Source organism: Letharia columbiana (assembly GCF_014066305.1).
Source record: "Letharia columbiana isolate WasteWater2 chromosome Unknown Sc0000061_s0, whole genome shotgun sequence".
NCBI lineage: Eukaryota > Fungi > Ascomycota > Lecanoromycetes > Lecanorales > Parmeliaceae > Letharia > Letharia columbiana.
Window position 1 is genome coordinate 251,517 of NW_023501105.1, and position 21,516 is coordinate 273,032.

Below are 21,516 nucleotides of genomic sequence, written 5' to 3' on the forward strand. Positions count from 1 at the left end.
GCCAGGCCCCAAGAATTTCAGCGTCCCAGATTGCCACTGTTTTCCGGACACCTTGCCCGAGGGAGAACTCTCCGTCCCAAAAGATCGCAGTCGACGAGGTACTTGAAGATGAGAGACAAAAAATTGGACTATGACATTGTACCGCGCAGGCGAAGACCTTGAGTAGGAACAAGGCAGGACCGATTCCGGCCTCAAGCCAGATGGAGAGCGATCGAACGTGTAAGGTTCTTCGCCTTGAGACATGTAGTATCACCGTGCGTGCAATGGTGTGAAATCTCTGGATCTTCAAAAGCCTGTTAAGTGCCAGCAATCTCCAGCGACCGCCCATTAAGAAAGGCCGGTCCCGGCCAGCCCGACCCCTTATCCTCTCATACATCTATCCTCCAGCCCGTATCCAATCCTCCACCAACGACCCCTCCACCGCCTTATTCGCCAAGTGCCTCAAATCCTGCTCCCTCTTCCTTTTCGCCGCCGCGACACGCTCTTTCAAATCCTTCATCCTGGCTCCCGTGTCCAAAATCTCACCGCAGTCAATCTCCGTGTCCACCTTCCCCTCCCTCGTCCGACCCATCATCTCATACTCTTTCCTCGTGGCCGGGTCGTAGTACGCGTGCCTCGCACCGTGCGCCATCAACATATGGGTCCAGAACCCGAGACGGTCGGCGAACCGCTCGCCCCATGCTTCGCACCCGGGTTCGGGACACCGGTAGACGACGCCCAGGGCCCAGCGCTCCCACTGCAAGGTCCGGGCCCGAAGCCTTCGCCCGTCGACCAGGGCTGCGGCAAAGTTGTGGAGGTTGTCCGCCGTGACTTGGTTTCGGAGGTAGAGGTTGGTTGATGCTTCGATTCGGCCAAAGGTTCGATGGTCTGGACTTTCGGGTTCCCTTCCGTTCGCACCGATGTCTGGAAGGTCGGTGCCGGATACGTCGAGTCGACAGTAGTGGGCGGGGTTGAGGTACCGGGACGAGGTCAGTTGTTCTTCGTGGACCCGTTGGATTTGAGTGCTCATCTGATGTTGCAATCTATCGGCTCTGGGGTCGACAGGCTGATTGATCGAACCGCCGATGCTCAGTAGATGGATACCGTCTTTTCCAGAGAAGTCATGATTGGGTAATGAGTATATATCTTCAAGCATTGTGCGAGATATCTCCTTTACCAACGTGCGAGAAATCGTATCTCGGATCGTGCGAGATACCCGGTCTAGCATCCTGCAAGATACCTCTTTTTGCACCATGCCAGATATCTCTTCCAGCACCGTGCGAGATATCTCCTTTACCAACGTGGGAGACACCCCTTTTCGCATCACGCGATATACCTCTTTTTGCACCATGCCGAATATCTCTTCTAGCAGCGTGTGAGAAACCTCTTCCCGGACTGTGCGAGATCCCTCGTCTAGTATCGTGGGAGACACCCCTTTTCGCGTCATGCGGAATACCTCTTCTTGAACCATGCCAGAGATCTTTTCTAGCAACGTGCGAGAAATTTCTTTTCGTACCGTGCCAGATAGCTCTTCTAGCAAGGTGTGAGATATTTCTTTTCGTACCGTGCCAGATACCATAGCTAGCACAGTGCGACTTGGGTTGTTGTAAAAGTGCTTGGCATTGCAGTATGATTCACGAGACCGTTCTGCATCTACACATTGCACAAGAATATCATTGACAAATCTCGGAGGGCTATGATTGGCGTAAGATCGAAAAGGTTGCAGTTTGGCACCACAGCCACAGACGATTGTACGACATCTGTTAGGGTCTGACTGGAGATGCACCTGATCCTCATTGGGACTTGGGAAATTTGGGACCAGCTTCATTGCCGGGGGATTCGACCGTCGTGGCCCCTTGTGAATGCTTAGGAAGACAGACTTTCGCAATCGATGTTTTGGCAAAGGTGATACGGGCTGTTGCTTGACGACCGTAGCATACATGTCTCTGTATCTCTCCATTGCTTCACGGACACTCATCCTGTACCTGCCCAACATCATAGCGATCACACCTCCGGTACCTGTACCGGCTATGTAATCGAAGTAATGACAAGGCCAATATTCAGACTTCGGCATGGCATTAGGGGTTGGGGCGGCGCAAATCTCATCGTCTAGACGTCCAAGAACCGACGAAAAGATGCTGGAAGTTGCCTTCGGGTTGCGTGCTCGCTCAATCTTTCCAACTTCTTCCATGAGTGCCTGCAGTATGACGAGAGAGCTGTATCCTCGGATCCAGCCGCCGTCGATGCTAAGGACGAACTTCTCGATGCTGAGGACGGACTTCATGGCCGATGGGTCATCGTCCGTATCGGTCAGATCATTGGCGTGCGGGAAAGAACTTGGCAAAGCTCTGTCGTCTGGGGTACTCCATTGTGTAGGTTTTTGTGGAAGCACTTTCCTATCCGAGTGAACCGCCTTCTGATCTTCCATACCACTCCTGGCGTATCGGCTACTGATGCCGATGTAGGAAGCTAGGCGAATGTTAATGATGAGATCTGGAGAAGCTGTTGAGAGTAGATGCTTGCGGCCAGCCGCTGATCGAGGTTGCTTGGGGAGCTTGGGCCGTAGGTTGACGAGTCCTCCAAATAAGGGTCGGACCTGTAGATTCGAGCGTTGTGTGTAGCCAGAGGCCGTTTGCACTGGTGCAACAGGAGCTGAGAAGTCGCAGCGACTACGGACTGTTCCCAGCACAATCGCAATCAGTGGGAAATTGTGGTAAGAAACAATAGCTAGGTGGCACCTGAGAACTGCGTCGTCAAGACGTCGGAGCGCTGTGATCTGAGGCTATAGCAAGATAAGAAAAGGCGAGATAGGCCGTTGTTTCGCAAAGCGTCGTAGCAGCAGAGGACTGTCCGGGAAGAGATTTGAGGCCGTTCAACGGCCTCCTGGCAGTGCAGTGATGGCGAAAAGTTCCCAACAGATGTTGTATGATCCTCCGGATCCGCAGAGCAGCAGTAGACGACGAGGTATATTCAGGAAAGAAAGTAATGCCGCTCTCGAAATTGTTGGTCATGGAAGTCGTCAGAAATCGTGATGCACTGTGAAGGAATGTCTTATTTGTGAGTAGTAGAATCTGGGATCGGGTGAGCATTTATACCGAGGATGTGTGGGGAAGGTGCTGTGGCCAGGCAATTCACGCGTGAAAGTTCAAGGTGTGAAGAATTCGGCGCCGACATTGTGGCAGATGGTCCCCATCCACTCACTCGAGCAGATCCACGGAAGATGGAACCAAGGAGGAGTCGATGAGATTGCATCGTATGCATCAGAAGCTGTCAAAGATGATGTAAGTAAGTTCTGTGAGGCGAAACAATGCGATTGCCTCAAAAGTGACCGCCCCAAAGCAATGAAACACAAAGAACCTCAACGCTGAAACGTTGCATAACGAGGATGACTTGTTTGAAAAGTGTCTCAGTTTTGCGATATATAGATCATCCAAAGGCATGACGGCCCTTGAACATGTCCGCAGGACTGTGTAAACATAAAACGCCTCCAAGTCACACCCTAAATATTTTCCGTATCGAAGAAGTCCGCCCCTGGCTGTCACAGCCGTATCCAATACGCCAAACGATTTTGTAGTTGCCTCCCTAGTCGCGACATGAGTTAGAAACGCTGCAAGGTATATAAGAAGAAAGTCGAAAAGTCCAGAATCTCAAGGTGTCCTCGCGGCGTTCGCGTCTGAGAATGGACCTTCCCCCCTAGCATCTCTTCCGGTCCAGGCGGTCATGATGTTTCCCATACTACCCAGACCGCCATGTCTGGGCTCTCTAGAGGCTCGCCTGGTGGCCTCCTCGATTATCTGATTCAGACTTCCGGATCGTTTGTGTTTCTTCTTTTGCTCCTTGCTCAGGAAATGGCGGGCTTGGCTGTCTGGTGAAGAGGAAGATGATATGATGGCTGGGGAATGTCTAAGGTCAGGTGCTGATGATGGAGACCGAACAGGAGGATCTATCGATCTGGATGAGGGCGACGCGGTCTTGGCGAATTGAGGTAGCTTTTCGTGGCCCATCAGACTTTGGTCTGCAGGTGAGTCTTCGTCGCTGCTAGAGGCATCATCAAAGGTTGACGAGTCAGGATTATGCCTAGAGCTTGCCACTGAAGCGTGCCGCTCTAATTTGGTCGGAGACCTATTCGATCTGTCACTGGGAACAGGACTAGGGTTTGCGGCAACAGGAATGTTGTTCTGCGGAGATTTTGTGACGTGCACGGCTTTGGGAACACCCAGTCGAGCGACTATCGGGCTAGTGGTGTTCGTCTTTAAAAGATCGTGTCGCTTGCGATCCATTATGGGAAGAGGCGGAGTGGAGGATCTCGATTCAACAGGGCTATTCTTGCCATTTGACTTGACAGCGACAGGATTTGCTTTACCACAGATAGCCGTTTGAGCAGGTATAGCGTTGACGACAGCACTACCTCGATAAGCCGTCGACTGGAAGCTACCTCGAGGCATGCTTGGGGCTATGCTCGATCTGGCGTAAGACGTCCTATCGACTGTATAGTCTGAATAAGTGGAGTCGCGGAGGTCGCTAGGCATGAAGAAGTGTTGGTCCTGTTGATGAGGCTGTGGAGTCCCTGCCGGAGAGAAGGCTGGTATTGGTGGTACCGGTGGGACAAGGTCTGGTGTGGAATCAACGGATCGGTTGGTGACTCCTGGTATGTAGGCTATTTGGATGACGTTGGAAGCTCTGGTAAGGACGGTCGAAGCTATCGAGCGAACTGAATGTACTGAGGCACGAGCATCCCTTTGCATGCCAAATTCGTCTCTACTCTTCTCCGTGGATTCCTCGTCTTGCCAGTCGTTTTCTACAAAACGTACCCTTCTATTCTTGATGCAGAATCTCCACACCAGGAAAGTCATCAAGCATACAACAGCGACACCTCCGATGACGCCTCCTGCTATAGGACCCGCAGCTGGCCCAGAGCTTGATGGCGCTGATGTAGGCTGAGCTACCATTTTCGTGCACATAGTCACAGCACATGAATTGCAGCCTCCAGCGAAAAGAGAACAGACCTCGTCCGAAGCACATGATGGACATGGTGGAGGTTCAGGAGGGCAGGTGGCGCAACGTCGGAAAAGGTGAGGTGCATTGAAATCCACTTCTATATAGAAAGCGTCAGCATTATATCCTGATAGTGACATGTTGTCAGTGCTTACCATATCGGCCGAGACCATGGAGGTCCATCTTTGCGTTGGTGGGAGACGTATAAAGTCGAAACAGGGAAAGGAGCCCAGGAGGGGCTTGTTATCATCCACGAGGCCTAACAGCCAGTCGTTCCAAGGCAGTCGCTCCGTGGACCAGCAGTCAGGGCTTGAGATGCGTACGGCCGGAAATTGATTAAAAGAGTGTCTGGCCTTGTAGAGGGTGGTTGCAGAAGACTGTCTCGGTATGGTTGGTTGGTTGGTGAGATTCTTAACGGGAAAGAACAAAGGACTCAAAGGCTGAATGATTAGTTCCAGATGGTGCCGAACAATGAATGCGATGACTCCGACGTGATGTAAACGAATGACTGTCGGTTGCCGGCCTACTGCGTTTCCCTTTGCCCTTTTCCCTTGGGCGCTTCGTTATGGTCGAGGTGTTGTGTATTTGATTTGCGGCGTAATTTGACGGGCGCAAGTGAAATACCCTGACTCAAGGCGGAGCAGCTCCCTTCTTCACTGCGAAGGAATTGTTGGACCTTGCATGGCGCGGTTTTGTGGTGTTCAGTCGACAGCGGAGTGTAAGGGTTTTGGCTGAATGGTGGTAAGTTGATTGTGGCAGGTTGCTGACAGAGCTGGAAGGAGTTGGGGCCCTGGGGGGAGAGGGGAGGGGATAATGTTAGGACGATCTTTTTGGGACGGGACAAGGGAGCAGACAGCGAGTAGTTTTGATTGGGCGAGAGTTTTACCTTTCAGGCTTTTAGGACTCAATTTGCCATTTGGCCCTAAATTTGGTGTGAAAGTTACCTTAGAGTAAGTACCTTATGTAGTAAGGGAATAAACATATGTGGGCTGTGAGCCTGTGAGCGGAAATTACGCTGCCCTTGAAGTCCTTGCACTAAAATTATAACGAAGGATACATCTTCCTTCCACTTTCCCTCCTACCTACCTCACCCTCATCTTTTTTGTCCCATAAAGATAATAAGCCTGACAAGAAGCCAACCAAGTCAAATTTCATCCCGCACACATCTTAGCCTTGCTCGTGATTCGGTGCTTAATTCACCGCCTTCTATAAGCGCAACGGTTACGCATATTATAACCGCCCCGATAACGGCTGCCATATCAAATCTCTCCGCACCGATTCACTTACTCTAGGTACTCAAGACGCAGGAATCCCAATCCAGAAGCTATCCAGCATGCTTGAGCGTCACCATATCATTGCACACGCTCGATCCGCATATGAGGGTTCAAGCCGACTCGTTGCATCTCGGGCGATGAGCGTAGACGATCAAAGCAATTGAGTCTCACTACCATCATATTAAGCGCACCTGAACGACACGTGGGTCTGATCATAACCTGGCTTGAGCTGCATCTGCATATCAGACCAGCAATACTCCGTATGCAGGCTTGGCCCAGGAGGCTCAGGTATCGCTTTCTGCAATCTTACGTCCCCTGCATGCGTGCATGAAAAACAGCAGATAATAAAGCTTGTGCATCATCTGGAGTATTCTCGCCTTCCAATCGATTTGATTCTTTACCTTACTCTCAATAGCTTTGGGATTCCACGCCCTTAGTATTTCCCCAAACGAACAATCAGCTGTAGGGTGCAATTTTGCTCGAAGCGTAGATAGACAACAGGCTCATGAACAAAAAAGCCGAGGGTCCAGCTTTTGGAGAGGTGGGGCCAAGATAAAGGCTACTATGCCGTACACGATGGCACTCAGATAGTAATATACGGCAGGAGAAGCAAGATATAAGGTACTAATCTCATCTATGGCAAACGCTGGCATTTTCTTAGGCCTAGTGAGCCTTGTCACCGAAGCTCTGCAACGACGTGTCAGCACGGCCACTGGACTCAAAATAATGTGTTGAGTCCAGCTGTGCATATCCGGAGGAGCCTGGGACGCAAAGCACACAGCCCGTTGGTGGCCATGATTCCGTAAAGGAGGCTCGGAACTTCGTGTTGCTAATTTTGGAATTCAGAGACATGAGGGCGCCACAGTAAAATTCTAAGAGGAGAACAAAGAAAAAATACTCAGATATCGGCGGATTGAATAATCATTCTGCAAGGGTCTTCACTCTGCGTTGACCTTCAGAAAAATTCACTTCTTCAATCTGCAGGAAGCATTGTCGTGTTTCTTGCGTGTCCTCAACTTTCACTGACTGTGCGTGCTGTGGCGGATGTCGGATTTGATTGGTAAAGCCACACCTGGAGAAACAATCCCGGTCAGCAACAAAGCCAGCAGACCCCCCTGATCTCTGCTTTCGTACATTCTTCTACACCAACATCGTTCCAAAAAGTGACAGCGAAAGGCCTCTTGGAAGGTTCGATGATATATGCAAAGACGGCCATACACGCTACTCTCTCTGAGCACTGCATCCTCAAGCCCTGGCGGCTGTAAACAAGTATTGACATTCTACTTCACTCCATCCAAAAACGCTACGCACTCCTAGTTTTGCCCTCCAACGCTTCCATCATCCTTCTACCACAGCGGCCGCCCTCAATTCACTCCTGCTCTCGATCACAATACGCCCGAATGGCTTACCAAGCATCTCCGGGAGCTGGGGGCTATGAAGAGGACCACCGGTTGCACGACCTGCCCTCCGGCAGCGTTAGTATTGTGTCTCCAAGTTTTGCGACCCTTCGCTAACAATCGACACAGCAATATCATCTGCCTCCACACGAGGGTTCTGATGACGAAGATGAACGAGCCCTCTTAGCCCACGGCCAGGGGCCCTTCAATGGGCCATTCGATGAGCCTCACTCCGGGATCGCAACTCCCCCTATCAGACCTGCTTCGAACTACACTCTGACGGAATCATATGTTGGGGATCACAAGTCACAAGCACCTCCTTACAACGGGTATCACGGAGATGGCTACAGCTCGACTCTCGATGACCCCACAGCGGCATTTGGCGTGCCTGGGCGAGCGCCGTCTCCATACGAGAGAAGTGACACCAGCTCCACGGAAGCATGGAGGCAGAGGCAAGCACCTGGAGCAAATGGGTTGAGGCGATACGCGACTCGTAAAGTGAAACTTGTTCAGGGCTCGGTCCTGAGTGTGGACTATCCAGTACCTAGTGCTATCCAGAATGCTATTCAGGCGAAGTATAGGAGTGATCTAGAGGGAGGCAGTGAAGAATTCACACATCTGAGATGTACGCTGAATGTGAGCCCAGGAATATGCTGTCGCTAATTATATTCAGACACTGCTGCAACTTGCGATCCCAATGAATTCACGCTCAAGAATGGCTATAATCTTAGGCCGGCCATGTACAACCGCCACACCGAACTCCTCATTGCCATCACATACTACAATGAAGACAAAGTATTGACTGCGCGTACCCTTCATGGTGTCATGCAAAATGTCCGCGACATTGTCAACATCAAGAAGACAGAGTTCTGGAATAAGGGAGGCCCTGCTTGGCAAAAGATTGTCGTGTGTCTGGTCTTCGATGGGATCGATCCCTGCGACAAGGAGACTTTGGATGTCCTGGCAACAGTTGGCATCTACCAAGATGGTGTCATGAAGAAAGACGTCGACGGCAAAGAAACCACAGCTCATGTTTTCGAGTACACTACCCAACTTTCGGTCACGCCCAATCAGAAACTTATACAACCCCAGGACGACGGCCCCAGTACGCTTCCTCCAGTACAAATGATCTTTTGTCTCAAACAGAAGAATAGCAAGAAAATCAACTCTCATCGATGGCTATTCAACGCTTTTGGTAAGATATTGAACCCGGAAGTCTGCATTCTTCTAGACGCCGGGACAAAGCCAGGGCCAAAATCTCTCCTTGCGCTGTGGGAAGCTTTCTATAATGACAAAGATCTTGGTGGTGCTTGCGGAGAGATCCACGCTATGTTGGGTAAAGGATGGAGAAACCTTCTGAATCCGCTTGTGGCAGCCCAGAACTTTGAGTACAAGATCAGCAATATCCTGGACAAACCGCTGGAAAGCTCCTTTGGGTACGTCAGCGTTCTTCCGGGAGCGTTCTCTGCGTACCGATTCCGTGCTATCATGGGACGCCCTCTCGACCAGTATTTCCATGGTGACCACACCGCCGCAAAGATCAATGCGGGTAAAGGCATTGAGAATATGAACATCTTCAAGAAGAACATGTTCTTGGCCGAGGATCGGATTCTGTGTTTCGAACTTGTCGCCAAAGCCGGATCGAAGTGGCACTTGACCTACGTAAAGGCCTCAAAGGGCGAGACCGACGTTCCTGAAGGTGCTCCAGAGTTCATCGGGCAACGCCGAAGATGGCTCAACGGCTCCTTTGCAGCCAGTATCTACTCACTGATGCATTTCGGAAGGATGTATAAAAGCAGTCATAACATCGTGCGCATGTTCTTTTTTCATATTCAATTGCTATACAACATTTTTTCAGTGTTTCTCTCATGGTTCTCGATCGGTTAGTAATTTTAAGTATCCAACCACGAGTTAGAGATCTAACACATTTTCTAGCTTCGTTCTGGCTCACGACCAGTGTCATCATGGATCTCGTCGGAAAGCCAGGCGCAGCGAACGGAAACAAGGCTTTCCCCTTTGGCAACCATGTTACACCGGTCGTTAATACAGTGCTGCAATACCTCTATCTCGGCTGTGTCCTTCTGCAGTTCATCCTAGCACTGGGAAATCGGCCCAAAGGGTAGGTAAATTTCAATTGCCCTTGCAACACTTCGCTGACAATACGTATAGATCGAGATGGACATACATCATGTCTTTCCTAGTCTTCGGTATCATCCAGGTCTATATTGTGATACTGTCAATGTATTTGGTGGTCCGAGCTCTCTCTGGTAACAACGAAACGGAAATCGAGACACACAATGGTCTTGATGAGTTCTTCAAGACTTTCTTTTCCTCGTCGAGTTCAGGCATCATCCTTATCGCTTTGGCAGCTACCTTTGGTTTGTACTTTGTGGCTTCCTTCATGTACCTGGATCCGTGGCACATGATCACCTCATTCCCACAGTATCTTTGCCTCATGTCGTCCTACATCAACATCCTCAATGTCTACGCCTTCAGCAATTGGCATGACGTGTCGTGGGGAACCAAAGGCTCTGATAAGGCCGACGTTCTGCCATCAGCTCAAACCACAAAGACAGGAGACGGTAAAGCCGCCATTATCGAAGAGCCCGACAAACCTCAAGCGGATATCGATAGCCAATTCGAGATAACGGTCAAGCGTGCATTGGCCGAATTCCACCCACCGGTGATCATCGAGAAGAAGACCTTGGAGGATTCGTACAAGAGCTTCAGAACAAGATTGGTCACGGCATGGATCTTCTCGAACGCTTTACTTGCTGTTGGTATTACGAGTAACGATTTGACTTCTCTAGGGCTCTCGGTACGATGTCGCGTCCTTTTTTAAATGCTTGAATGTTGCTGACGATAGCTTACAGAACAGTTCAACAGTCAGGACGTCGAATTTCTTCCGAGCCCTGCTCTGGTCCACAGCTGCCCTCTCCGTGATACGCTTCATAGGATGCTGCTGGTTCCTAGGCAAGTCGGGCTTGCTGTGCTGTTTCAACCGGAGGTAGATAGAACGTTGTTGATGACTATTGAAGCATTGGTACGCGTGCATATTGGATTACCAGCGGTGCCCTATTGTTGGCTGCATGAGGAATACGGCGTCTGTAAATTGACTTTGCGTGTAATGAAATCCAGACGTCGATATTTATCAAAAGCGATATGGCAATCACGCGAATAGCTGTGTCGACGCTTCAATTCTAGGAAATGCGTTAGGAAATATTTTCTCATCTCGTAGGCATCTTTGAAGCTAGTAGTCAGATCGCGTGGCGGATGGCTTTTCGCAGTGTCCAAGACTTAGACAACACAATCTTCGATTACGTTTAAATACACATTATAGCCTTTGATATATAACCCACCTCCGACAACCTGAACAACTCGTCAACCCTGATACCGGCGTTTCGAGCCTTCCCTTTTTCAATCACGACTCGGACTGGACAGTACACACCTCTACAGTCGCAAGGATGCTCAAAATATGGTCTATGGTGAGTCTCTACATCTACAGACGGACGCTGCGGCCCAGCCTTGGTAAGGATATACCCTGTAGCACCGGCCTGACATATGACCGCAGAAACAACAGCAGCAGAAGGATGCGAATGCTGAGGGAGCGGGGCCAAAGAAGAAGAAGGTGACAGCAGCTCAACTACGAGTACAGAAAGGTACGGCTATGATATGCCCCTTATGCTCGTTCAGTGGAACAACCTGGCTGATCCTCCCCCTACCCTCAGACCTTGCAGAACTCGAAGGCACCCTGGGCCGCACGATGAAAACCTCCTTTCCCAACCCCGACGATATCCTGAACTTCACCCTGACCATCGAGCCGGACGAAGGAATGTACAAAGGCGGCAGCTTCCACTTCAACTTCGCCATCAACCAGAACTTCCCTCACGACCCGCCGAAGGTGAAATGCACGCAGAAGATTTATCATCCAAATATTGATCTGGAGGGCAACGTGTGCTTGAATATCCTGAGGGAGGACTGGAAGCCTGTGTTGAACTTGAATGCTGTTATTGTTGGGTTGCAGGTACGTCTACGTCTGGGGTGGGACAGGTTACAAGGGAATCTGCGAGCACAGAGTACGGTAAGGGATAAAATATTGGACCATGGCTAACAGCTGTGGCCTACAGTTCCTCTTCCTCGAACCCAACGCTTCGGATCCCTTGAACAAAGAGGCAGCGGAGGACCTGCGGTCGAACCGGGAAGGCTTCAAGAGGAACGTGCGGACATCAATGAGCGGAGGGGCAGTCAAGCATGAAAATTACGAGAGGGTCATTGGCAAGTAGATACGTCTGGGATAGTATTATGACTGGGCGTTAGCGATACCTATGATGGGCGTTTGAGCGGCATATGCATCGATGAGGCTGCAGCGATAGACGTGGATGCTGGTATGGTAATAATTGCTCAGCAGGGTTCTCACTTTTGTAGATATAATACCTGCAATGTCTTACATGACGGCCCCCGCTCCTGAAAGTGCAATATTTGGTATCAACCTCAGAGCAAACAATTTGATTAGGGCTCAAGGGCTCTGTCTCCTAGGCGGAATCGTTCCGTTGGCAAGCTCCGAAGCTTCGCACATTTTTTGACAGCTGCTTGCTGCAATTAATAACGCGCCAGCATCGGGGTAGAGAGGTACTGAAATTCTGAATCCCATGTCCAAACCTGTCGTGGGCAAGCAGCTCCTCCAACGCCCACCATGTCTCGCATCTCTGAGCCAATCCATAAGCACGTGCCTGCGTGGAAAAAGCTCGGTCTGAAGCTCAAGTATGCCAAAGAAGAGCCTGAAAATACCCAACCTAGCCAAAACGGCACTGTTGACCGCAGGAAGCGCAAGGCACCTGCGGGAGAAGAAGCTGTGGTAGAGAACGCGCCTTTGGAAAGGCCTGCCAAAAAGCTCAAAGAGTCAAAATGGAGAGCAGAAGAGGCTGGAGAAGCGGTCAACGGCAATGGGACGTCTCACGAGGCTCAAGATGAGGATAAGCTTAGGGAGAAGATCAAGAAGTCAAGACCTAGCACCGAGAACTCCGAAGAAACCGTCAATGGCAATTACAAATCTTCCAACGAGCCTACCAACGCGGAAAGACCCTCGAAGAAAACCAAGAAAGCGAAAGCGAAATTGGACGTATCTGCCTTATCAATCAATGGCAAACTTGGGGGTACTCATGAGCAGGAATTCTCGCCTCCACCTGCATTGAAGACTACTCCTGCCTCAAAAGGGAAATCCGTCTCATTCACCCCAGACACTAAGACTAAAGACGGTGACAGTGTCAAAGGCCTCTACAAAGCCTGGATTGCAAAGCAGATAGCTACCGATCCTTCATTCGACCCTTCGACTGTCAGTCCAGCGCTCAGGTCAATCGTACCTTCAATTGTCCCTACACCAGAGTCGGCTTCACCTTTCGTATCCACTTCAACCTCAAATTCAGAATCAATCTCCAAAGACAAAAAGAAACCCACAAAGAAACCCAAACCCAGACTTCCCAAGACCTCATCAGGCCCTGGTCCCTCACGTTTCGATCCCGTACTCACCTACCTCACCACCCATCACACATCCCCTCAAACCTGGAAGTTTTCCAAACTTCACCAAAACCAAATCCTCAAACACCTCTTCTCCCTCACCCATATCCCTTCATATTACGACTCCGCCCTCCTCCCCTACATCCGTGGCCTCAAAGGTACCACAGCGCGCTCACGAATCCGAAAAGAAGCGCTCGCAATCTGTGGAGAGGACGAGAAGTGGCTAGCATCTGAGCCTTCGGAAACCGAAAGGATGGATAACGAGACGGTTGCGCAATGCAACGCGCGCCGTCGTCGTGATTATGAAGCCGCGGTTGCTAGAATCAAACAGACATTGAAAGAAAAAGAAGAAGAGCGCGAAGAGCGCGACTGGGAACTCTTAGGCGACAAAGAAGAATGGGAGGAGCGAATCCGCAAGAGAAGGAGGGCGGAGATCGTATTGTGGAATGTCGGAAGGGAGGAAGAAGCTGCAGAGAATGAAAGTGTTGCAGTAACGCAGCAGAATACTTCTGGAGGCAACGGTGGACGTCAAACAAACTCTGGATTTGAGCAACTCGCGAAGGCCGCACGGGATCCCGGACCTGCACCAAGAGTGGGAAGAGGAGTCGGAATGGGGATGGGTGGGGTCGAAGTGATTGATTCAGGAGGCATCGCGCGGGCTAGCCGGGGGAAGAAGGTGGTTTTTGGCGAGGATGGGGCTGCGCAGGCTGCTGGGACGGACAGGGTGAATGAATTTGGCGGTGCAAATGGTGTCGGACGGGCTGATGGAGCCGGCGGAGTCCATGGGGTTCAGACGCCCGATTGCGGCAATGGTGCCCATGGCATGAAGCCAAAAAGAAAGCGCAAGCACAAGAGGAGGACGGGGGTGCCGGATGATGACGAAAGCAGCAGCGAGAGCAGCAGCAGCAGCAGCAGCAGCAGTGAGGGCAGTGACGAGGGGAGAGAAGGAGCAGAAGACGGAGTCGTTGTTGAAGAAGAAGAAGAAGAATGGCGCTGAGGAGTCCAGGGACGTTGAAGCGTCAAGTTCAGGATCCGGCTCTGGCACGAGCTCGAGCGGAGACTCGGATTCGGACTGAAACGGGTCCGGGTGTGCGTCGTGACCGGTGGAAGAGCAAGGGCCGCACAGCTCGGTGCATACATTTGGGAAAAGATCGTGTGACAAGAAGTGGTCCCATATCAGATTTACACACCCGTCCATGAGGCATGACATGGCACTGCCGAATGCAGACCCTAAGCTTCCAGAGCCACGGGTAACGCTGACGATTGCGTCCAGGCATAATACCCCCCCGGCCTCGACTACTTCGCAGGCACCCTCGTCCCCTTCTCCGCCCCCTTCGCCGCCGCACCGAAAGATCCTCCACCCTCTTTGCCCTTGCCCTTCTCCTCCGCATTCTCCCGCCTCCCCCGCCTCCCCCTGCCCCGGCGTCTTCTTCTCCCCCCTGTGCCCCTCCCTCCTCCTCTTCCGCGGCGTGTAAACGTCGTTGAAATTCATCACCACGGCCAAGAACTTCATGTCCACGTCCGGCTGCACCAGCAGATCCCCCAGCAGGTTGCTGACCCTCGTCTTGAAATCCGCACTCAGATCCTGCAAGCGCTTGCGAAGGGCAGGCAGCATGGCGTCGTCTCCGCCGCTTCCTGTGAGGCCGAGGGCGGCGACGGGGAAGGGGGAGTCGGCACGGTCCGCTTGCTGTGCTGCTCTGTTGGCTGTGATGGGCGAGGCGAGCTCCTCGTCGTCTTTTTCGGTCAGGCCCCATTTGCCCTGCGCGGTCCGCGTTTCGATCTTCGCGGCCAGTTCCTGCCGGCGGGTGAATTCGGCGACGGAGAAGGAGTAGAGGCCATCTACCGCGTCTTTATACGCCAGCATGATTTTCAGTAGTTCGTGTAATTGGGCCGTGAAGACGTCTTCGCGGTGGCCGGTGACGCTGTTGTGACGGACTGAGCCGAGGAGACCTTTGTGCGTGATGGCTTTCAAGTATCTAGTATGTGCTTCTATTAGATCGTCGAGTGTGCAATCTTGTTTGTGGATTGCGGCGTGCAATTGGTCCCAAGATGCTTCGATGACTTCAAAGAGGATGTAGTACTGCAGCTGATTAACGAAATGGATCATCTCTGCTATACAACATCTTGCTGTTTTCCAATCTCTGCTCATCTTCGCATCAACGACTGCCAGGACGCCACGAGCGCCCGTCATGCAGCGTCGCCAAGTGCTGCCAAGTGCGAATTCGACTCGTTTGACGCGCCAAAGGAGATTGAATATTTTGAGATACTGCCGGTTCGCCCAGGGAGTTATGATAACGTCTACTGGGGCGTCGACTTTGTATTCGAGAGTAAAGACATCCCAGCCTGTGTCTCCCTTCTCCATTTCTGTAAGGCGGGCGTCGAGGCGGCGGAGGATGTCCGGGGAGTCGAATTGGGCGTTGGAGCCCCGGATCGCGTGTTCTAGTTGAGCTGTGAGGGTGTGGCGGTATTGAGAGCCGGCTGGCCTGTCAAGGTTTGTTGAAAGGGACTCCATGAGGAGAGCGATGAAATCGCCTTGGCCGAGGAGGAGGTATCGTTTCAAGGCGTTCAGATGTTCAAAAAGTCGGAATTTGTTGTCCATGAGGTATATCAGCCGGGCCATGGTGGCCTTGTATGCTTTATCGATCGATGTTTCCAATGTAGCGGTATCGCCGTACCGCAGCTCTCTTGAGGCTTCTTTGCAGTATGCTTCTACCCAAGCAGAGTCGCCGCAGCCGTAGCGGATGAAGTTCAAGCTCTTTCCTATGAGGAAGACCTTCTTCGCAAAATCCTCGGTGACAATACTGGGTATCATCGTCTCATCCAACTTGTACTTCTCTTCCCACACACTAGTCGCAGGAGCTCTTCGAGGGTCCTCCCCCTGTTCATGAGCATCCTGCTCGGTAACAAAGAACTCGTGATAAGGATCAGAAAGCTCTCCGTCATATATCCATTGTCGTAGCATGTCGTAGAAAGGTCGTGTCACATGAGAAAGCATCCGCTCTGCAAAAGCGCCCACAAAAGGATCGCCGTGATGCGTAGAGAAGGAATGAATCATCGAGATCAGTTGGCCTCCCTTCCTGCTCTTGGCCTCTTCGACCATAAGACTCATCAATCGTAAACCCATCGTAGCTTCTCTCGTCCAAACAACACATCTCTTCAGCGTAACACCAGCTTTCCCAACTCGGCCTTGCTGCTCATTATTGTCCAGAGATATTATCGCTCGCCGTATTTCGCCCTCCAATGTCGAGATCAAGCCGAGATAAGAACGTAGTTCTTTGCCAATTGCAGACCGCAAGCTCTGGCCTATCAGCCCTTCGTCTCGTGAATCTACGAAGTCTGAGAGACTTCGGTATAGTAACGACGGTTCGGCCAAAGTATGTAGAAGGGATATGATCGGTATCGGTAGATTTCGTGGGAGATCGAGAGTGGTCAAAGACGTAAAGGGCAGATTGGTAGACGATAGGCCTTGGAGGGTGTAAGGGAGGTCGCGCAGTAGAGCAGACTCGGATGGGCCCATCGAATGGCTTTTTTCTATCTCGGGACCGCTTTCTTCAACCTTCTCAGTCTTCCGGCTCGGCCTCTGGTAGCCCCTCCGCTCAGCAGGTCCCGCATTATTCGACCTGCTTGTTGACCCGCTCTCACGCAATGGTGGCGGCAGCCTCGGAAGCCCAGCCGTCGCAAACGCATCCTCGTACACCTGCTGATCCTGACCATCATCATGCCTTCCCATCCCCGTGTCCCGACTTTTGGGACGCAGGTCGTCCAAAGTGGGCCCTCCACCATCTGGATCTGAATCTGCCAATTGATGTAAAAGGTATAGTATTGACCATTTCTGCGACAACACCGGCTGTGTGAGGAGCCGAGCATAGAGATTCGAAAACTGAACTTCTTTGTCCGGAGAGTCGTTGTCGCGGCGTACTTCAATATGGGTCAGCCTGCTTGTGTCAAGGCGGGGCACTGGAGGGGAAGAGCTTACACTTCTTCCTGATCAGCTCAGCGGCATGATTGACGTCTGAGACTACCGCAGGGCTGCCCTGGCTACAAAGGAAAAGTCAGTCAATATTTGTGCGGTCATTCGCGGGTAACGCACTTGTCAATGATATTCCTAGCCAGCTCCAAGGCATCGTCGTGTCTTTCGTCTGCCGCAGCTTCATCTTCATCTGGTAGGGCGGGGATTAATATGTCTACGAGAGACGACAACGCGTCATCAAGGCGCTGGGCTTTCTCATCACCCATATGCGCATTCTCTGGAATCAATTTTCGGGTAGTGTTCGGCGCGCAAAGGTCTGAAGTAAAGAACGTGATTGTAAATACTCGCTAGATGCTCGACCGAAGATCTCCCGGAGCAATTCCGGCGGCGCGAGTCCGCAATGACGGGAGCAGATTTCCTTTGGCTCAAGGCCCTGTCTGAGCTAAAGCCATGTAACGACAGCAGATACTCTCGGCTTGGTACCCAAAAATTGGGTCAAGCCTTGAGACGGTCACTACTTATAACAGCTTGCCTGTCACGCGGAGTTGATGTCGCGCTGGTTGTGGCATCGGGCAAAGGTTTCGAAGGCAGAAAACGGTGAAGATGAAGTCGAAGTCTCATGCTTCTTCTGATTAGATATTACGAACCATAATACTCTATAACTCTATGTTCATCGATAGCTGACATGTTGCTTTCGTCACCAACGAGGAAGCCCACAACGCCAACAGCAACGGGATATCCATGAGCGAGCGTGTCCGAAAAAAAAGCACCAAGATGCTTGCAAAACGATGTGGATAAAAATTCATGCACGCCCGAACGCCAGACCTGTGTTCCCTTTTCCATTCTACCATTTGAAGCGCATCAGACCAGGGTTGAGCACGATCGGCAGGACGAAATGGGCAAAGATGACAGTCGAGAGCGGCCAGATTGGGGTGAAGATCCTGATCCGCCAGAGAGCTGGTGCCCCAAGGGAGAGGTAAGCCATGCCAGCAGCGACAACGATGCAGAACAGCCACATCCTCCAGAACCTCCTGAACACTTTCTTGATCTCCTCACCGAAAGGGATGTCTTCGATTTCTTTGGCGGTAGCGCCCCATTCGATGTTGATCCCGAACAGATGGCAAAGAATGGCTTGGCTGACGTGGAGAGAGATACCGCCGAGAAAGATCGTCAGCAGGAAGACCCATTTGAAATTGTTGATCAGAGCGGGCAAGAGATCTTGCTCGTTGTTTCTGACTCGTAGAACTGCCAAAGCGAGATTGCCAACACCATTGAAAACAACAATGATGGAAACGTAGATCTTGAAGGAATCGATGTAGTAGTGGTCCAGGTGGCCGTTGTACCATCCAATGAGGATGTAATTGGCCAGCGTCAAGATCCAGGCTGATCCAATGGCGTAGTAGGTACCGATGTAGGCCATGATGGTGATTTTGGAAGGCAATGCCATGGGCGAACGCATGAAGTTTTTGAACAGAGGCGTGAAGGGACCTTTGGTGAACCATTGCTTGAAGGGGTGGAAGATCAACTCGCTGCATCCGTAGGCGTACTTCTCCCATCGAGCCAGTTCATCGTAAACGGTCAGTGAGACACCTTCTTTGAAGCCATCCATGGTGTAAGAAGCGAAGCGAACAATGTATCCTGCAATTTGTAACCGGAGAGCCATGTCGAAATCTTCGGAAACAGTGTTCTCAGACCAGTACATCTCCTGACCGTCTTTCTCGTACGAGATCTCCTGGAGAGCTGCCCAGCGCAAAACGGCGTTGTGCCCAACGAAGGGTGCAACATCACCGTTGGCTACAGCATACTTGATAGCGGTATAGATAAGATTGGTGAAGAAGGTGATACCGTTTTCGAAGAAGCTGTCTGAGACATTGGTGACACCGGAGGAGAATTGGATGATGGCCACTTCAGGCGATTGTTCCATTTCGCTTACGGCGTCGAGGAAACAGTCGTTAGGGACACGAGTGTCAGAATCGATGATCAAAATGTATTCTCCAATACGGAGATTGCCTCCGGCCTGGGTCCTTCCTTCGTCCTCGTAGATGACCTCATCTAGACATCTTTGATATTCCCTGTTCTCGTCTTCTTGGGTCCACTCCGCATGTCGGTTGACCAGGGCAAGCTTGTCTTCAATGCGAACACTGACAGCCATTGAATAGTTCATGTTGGAAGCCTTCTTGAATTTTCCAGCACGAACGTAGTACTGTTGGCCCGGCTCCAACTCGGGAGCCTTTTCGGTTTTGCCGAATAACTTGCCTCCTGCCTTGGGGGGTGTCCTTTGTTTTGGGCGCGAGCACCAGCCGATCCTTTGCTCGTCGTAGTAGATCCTGCGCTGTTCTGCCTCATCTTGGGAGATGACCTGCATTCCGTCTTCGTTAACAAAAATGTTGGCAGTGCCTCCCTGCATCTCATAAGTTCGAATAGCGGCCATAACAGACTCCATGGTTGGAATGATGGTCTCTTCGAGACTTTCCTTGTACACAGGGCATTGGATCGTCATGTGGGGAAGAACGTTGCGTGAGATCGGTCTTGGTTTGATGCCAGAGTAGAACTTCGAGTTCTGCCTCATCTGTTGAGTGGGACCAATCATCTGAGCGACCATACCTGCGATGGATTGCATAAAGAACTGTCCGAAACTTTGTCAGCAAAGAAAAAGATGAGGGTTACTTGAAAACGGCGGCTTACCAAGGCGAGCCACATCTGAAACGGGACTGCGATGACGAAGGCAAGGCGAATGTAACTGTGATCAATGCCAATCTCGATCGCGATCTGGCGAAATCCAGAACCGATGGCGGCCACGATCAGGAGGAGGGTCATGCCAGTCAAAACAGCTTGTATCAGAACAATCTTGCGACGAGGCTCTTGGAAATTGTCTTCGGGGTCCACGTCGCCGGAATAAGCATCCTCGGAGCCTTCCATGGACATTTCCTTGACCATGACGGAATCCTTCTCTTTCTCATTGTAGGTGCCGAAGCCTTGGGAAAAGACTTCGACCATCTGCTTCAGATACTTGTCCGCGCGTTGTTCGGTAGCATCGACACTGTCGCCCCAAACGACCAACATGTCCTGGTTTTTACAGAAAGCAGCACCCTGACTTCGCTGGCACCTAGGAATGTACTCCACGTCTGGTACTATCTGTAGACGTAGGTTGTCCTGGATGGGGATGTAAAGGAGGTCCGGCTGGTTCAGCAGAACGGTAACGACACGGTCTTTGATACTAATCATCACCTAAAGCAGTTGTTAGCTTGTTTGGAAAGTCTGTGGTCCGTGCTCGGGTGTGAACTAACCCCTTGAGTTGAGCTCCGCCGCGGCTTCGAAAAACGGGTCGTTGTTCTGTCTCAGCGACTCTGGATGTGTTATGAACTCTCCAGGCTTTACTTTGTACACACACCCTCCCCAGGTGGAGGGTGAGGCAAGCACCACATGTACCTCTGTTGAATCTGTGTCATACGCATCAGGTTGACTGTAGCGCTCATCAGACCCATGTCGCTGAAACTCGTGGCACCGCTTGCTCGACCGTAACCACCGGTAGGTGGACGGCTGGTATGAGGAGTTGTCGCGTAGGATCTGGGCGCCGGGGTGGAAGTGGCTGTCGGCAAGACATCGTTGCCTTTGGAAGGAGCCTCCTTCCCAGGCTTGATGTAGTTCTTGACGGACTTGAACATGATGTCGTTTTATCAGGAGTGAGCTATTGATTGAATTAATACTCAGGAATGAAAAGAGTCGTAGAAAGAAGGGGGAGCGAGTGTGGGGGTAACTGTATCAAGGCCTGCTCAAACGAGTGGGAGCAAGTCTTGAAAAATTGGAAATCCTCGAGAGGAGAAAACTGTGATGGAGGGGACAGGACAGGTTTATGAAGAGGAGCGAGCAAGGAAATAAGAAATCAGACGAAGAATTTCCGTAACGATAAGCTGGACAGCCTGGCACCAGGCACGACCCGGTCTCGCCGGAGGTGGTGCTGGTGCCCAGGCCTCCAGCACATTTGAGCACCATCCCAATCCGGGCTCCGAGGACAGGAATGGTTTGCCAAGCTAACTCCTAAAGCGGCTCTTGTGTATAGAAGATCCCCAATGAAAGCAGGGACTAGTTAGGGGTATATTTTCAGATGCACGTGAATTCAACATCAAGGCGCGCTTAGAAGTAGGCCAATAACTCCGAACCCGATGAGATGCAGAATCGACTCGTCCAGAATCAGGACGGCTGCACGGACCACGAGCAGTACCAGAAGCCGCATGTGGTACGAAGGCGAGTAGACAGACGATAACCTGTCTCCTAATGGCTGTAGATCTTCCACTTTTGAAGGCTCACCCTCGCAGAAGTATTGTTTGAGGCTTTCTCGACCAGAGGATTTCGAGGCTAGGCTTCTGAATCAATTGTCACGACTGCT

General features: G+C 51.3%; 8 protein-coding genes across 8 annotated transcripts; 4 read left to right on the plus strand and 4 right to left on the minus strand.

Moving 5' to 3' along the window:
* Positions 1-376: 376 nt before the first annotated feature.
* On the minus strand, positions 377-3,231 carry HO173_011383 (uncharacterized protein; the record flags this gene model as incomplete). Its single annotated transcript, XM_037313263.1, has 2 exons — positions 377-2,655; positions 3,075-3,231. The coding sequence occupies 2 exons, from the start codon at positions 3,229-3,231 to the stop codon at positions 377-379; spliced, it is 2,436 nt and encodes an 811-aa protein (XP_037159928.1).
* A 395-nt stretch (positions 3,232-3,626) lies between these two features.
* On the minus strand, positions 3,627-5,157 carry HO173_011384 (uncharacterized protein; the record flags this gene model as incomplete). The annotated part of the gene is made up of 2 exons (XM_037313264.1): positions 3,627-5,074; positions 5,130-5,157. 2 exons carry the CDS (start codon positions 5,155-5,157, stop codon positions 3,627-3,629), a joined length of 1,476 nt encoding a protein of 491 aa, XP_037159929.1.
* A 2,491-nt stretch (positions 5,158-7,648) lies between these two features.
* Positions 7,649-8,308, plus strand: HO173_011385 (uncharacterized protein; the record flags this gene model as incomplete). Its single annotated transcript, XM_037313265.1, has 2 exons — positions 7,649-7,723; positions 7,775-8,308. 2 exons carry the CDS (start codon positions 7,649-7,651, stop codon positions 8,306-8,308), a joined length of 609 nt encoding a protein of 202 aa, XP_037159930.1.
* Positions 8,309-8,383: 75 nt separating this feature from the next.
* HO173_011386 (uncharacterized protein) lies at positions 8,384-10,656 on the plus strand (the record flags this gene model as incomplete). Its single annotated transcript, XM_037313266.1, has 4 exons — positions 8,384-9,527; positions 9,581-9,764; positions 9,815-10,463; positions 10,519-10,656. The coding sequence occupies 4 exons, from the start codon at positions 8,384-8,386 to the stop codon at positions 10,654-10,656; spliced, it is 2,115 nt and encodes a 704-aa protein (XP_037159931.1).
* A 453-nt stretch (positions 10,657-11,109) lies between these two features.
* HO173_011387 (uncharacterized protein) lies at positions 11,110-11,928 on the plus strand (the record flags this gene model as incomplete). The annotated part of the gene is made up of 4 exons (XM_037313267.1): positions 11,110-11,130; positions 11,217-11,304; positions 11,374-11,669; positions 11,773-11,928. The coding sequence occupies 4 exons, from the start codon at positions 11,110-11,112 to the stop codon at positions 11,926-11,928; spliced, it is 561 nt and encodes a 186-aa protein (XP_037159932.1).
* Positions 11,929-12,338: 410 nt separating this feature from the next.
* Positions 12,339-13,794, plus strand: HO173_011388 (uncharacterized protein; the record flags this gene model as incomplete). The annotated part of the gene is made up of 2 exons (XM_037313268.1): positions 12,339-13,600; positions 13,662-13,794. 2 exons carry the CDS (start codon positions 12,339-12,341, stop codon positions 13,792-13,794), a joined length of 1,395 nt encoding a protein of 464 aa, XP_037159933.1.
* Positions 13,795-13,799: 5 nt separating this feature from the next.
* Positions 13,800-17,395, minus strand: HO173_011389 (uncharacterized protein; the record flags this gene model as incomplete). The annotated part of the gene is made up of 3 exons (XM_037313269.1): positions 13,800-17,077; positions 17,136-17,197; positions 17,250-17,395. The coding sequence occupies 3 exons, from the start codon at positions 17,393-17,395 to the stop codon at positions 13,800-13,802; spliced, it is 3,486 nt and encodes a 1,161-aa protein (XP_037159934.1).
* Positions 17,396-17,973: 578 nt separating this feature from the next.
* HO173_011390 (uncharacterized protein) lies at positions 17,974-20,794 on the minus strand (the record flags this gene model as incomplete). The annotated part of the gene is made up of 3 exons (XM_037313270.1): positions 17,974-19,755; positions 19,815-20,357; positions 20,519-20,794. The coding sequence occupies 3 exons, from the start codon at positions 20,792-20,794 to the stop codon at positions 17,974-17,976; spliced, it is 2,601 nt and encodes an 866-aa protein (XP_037159935.1).
* Positions 20,795-21,516: the final 722 nt, after the last annotated feature.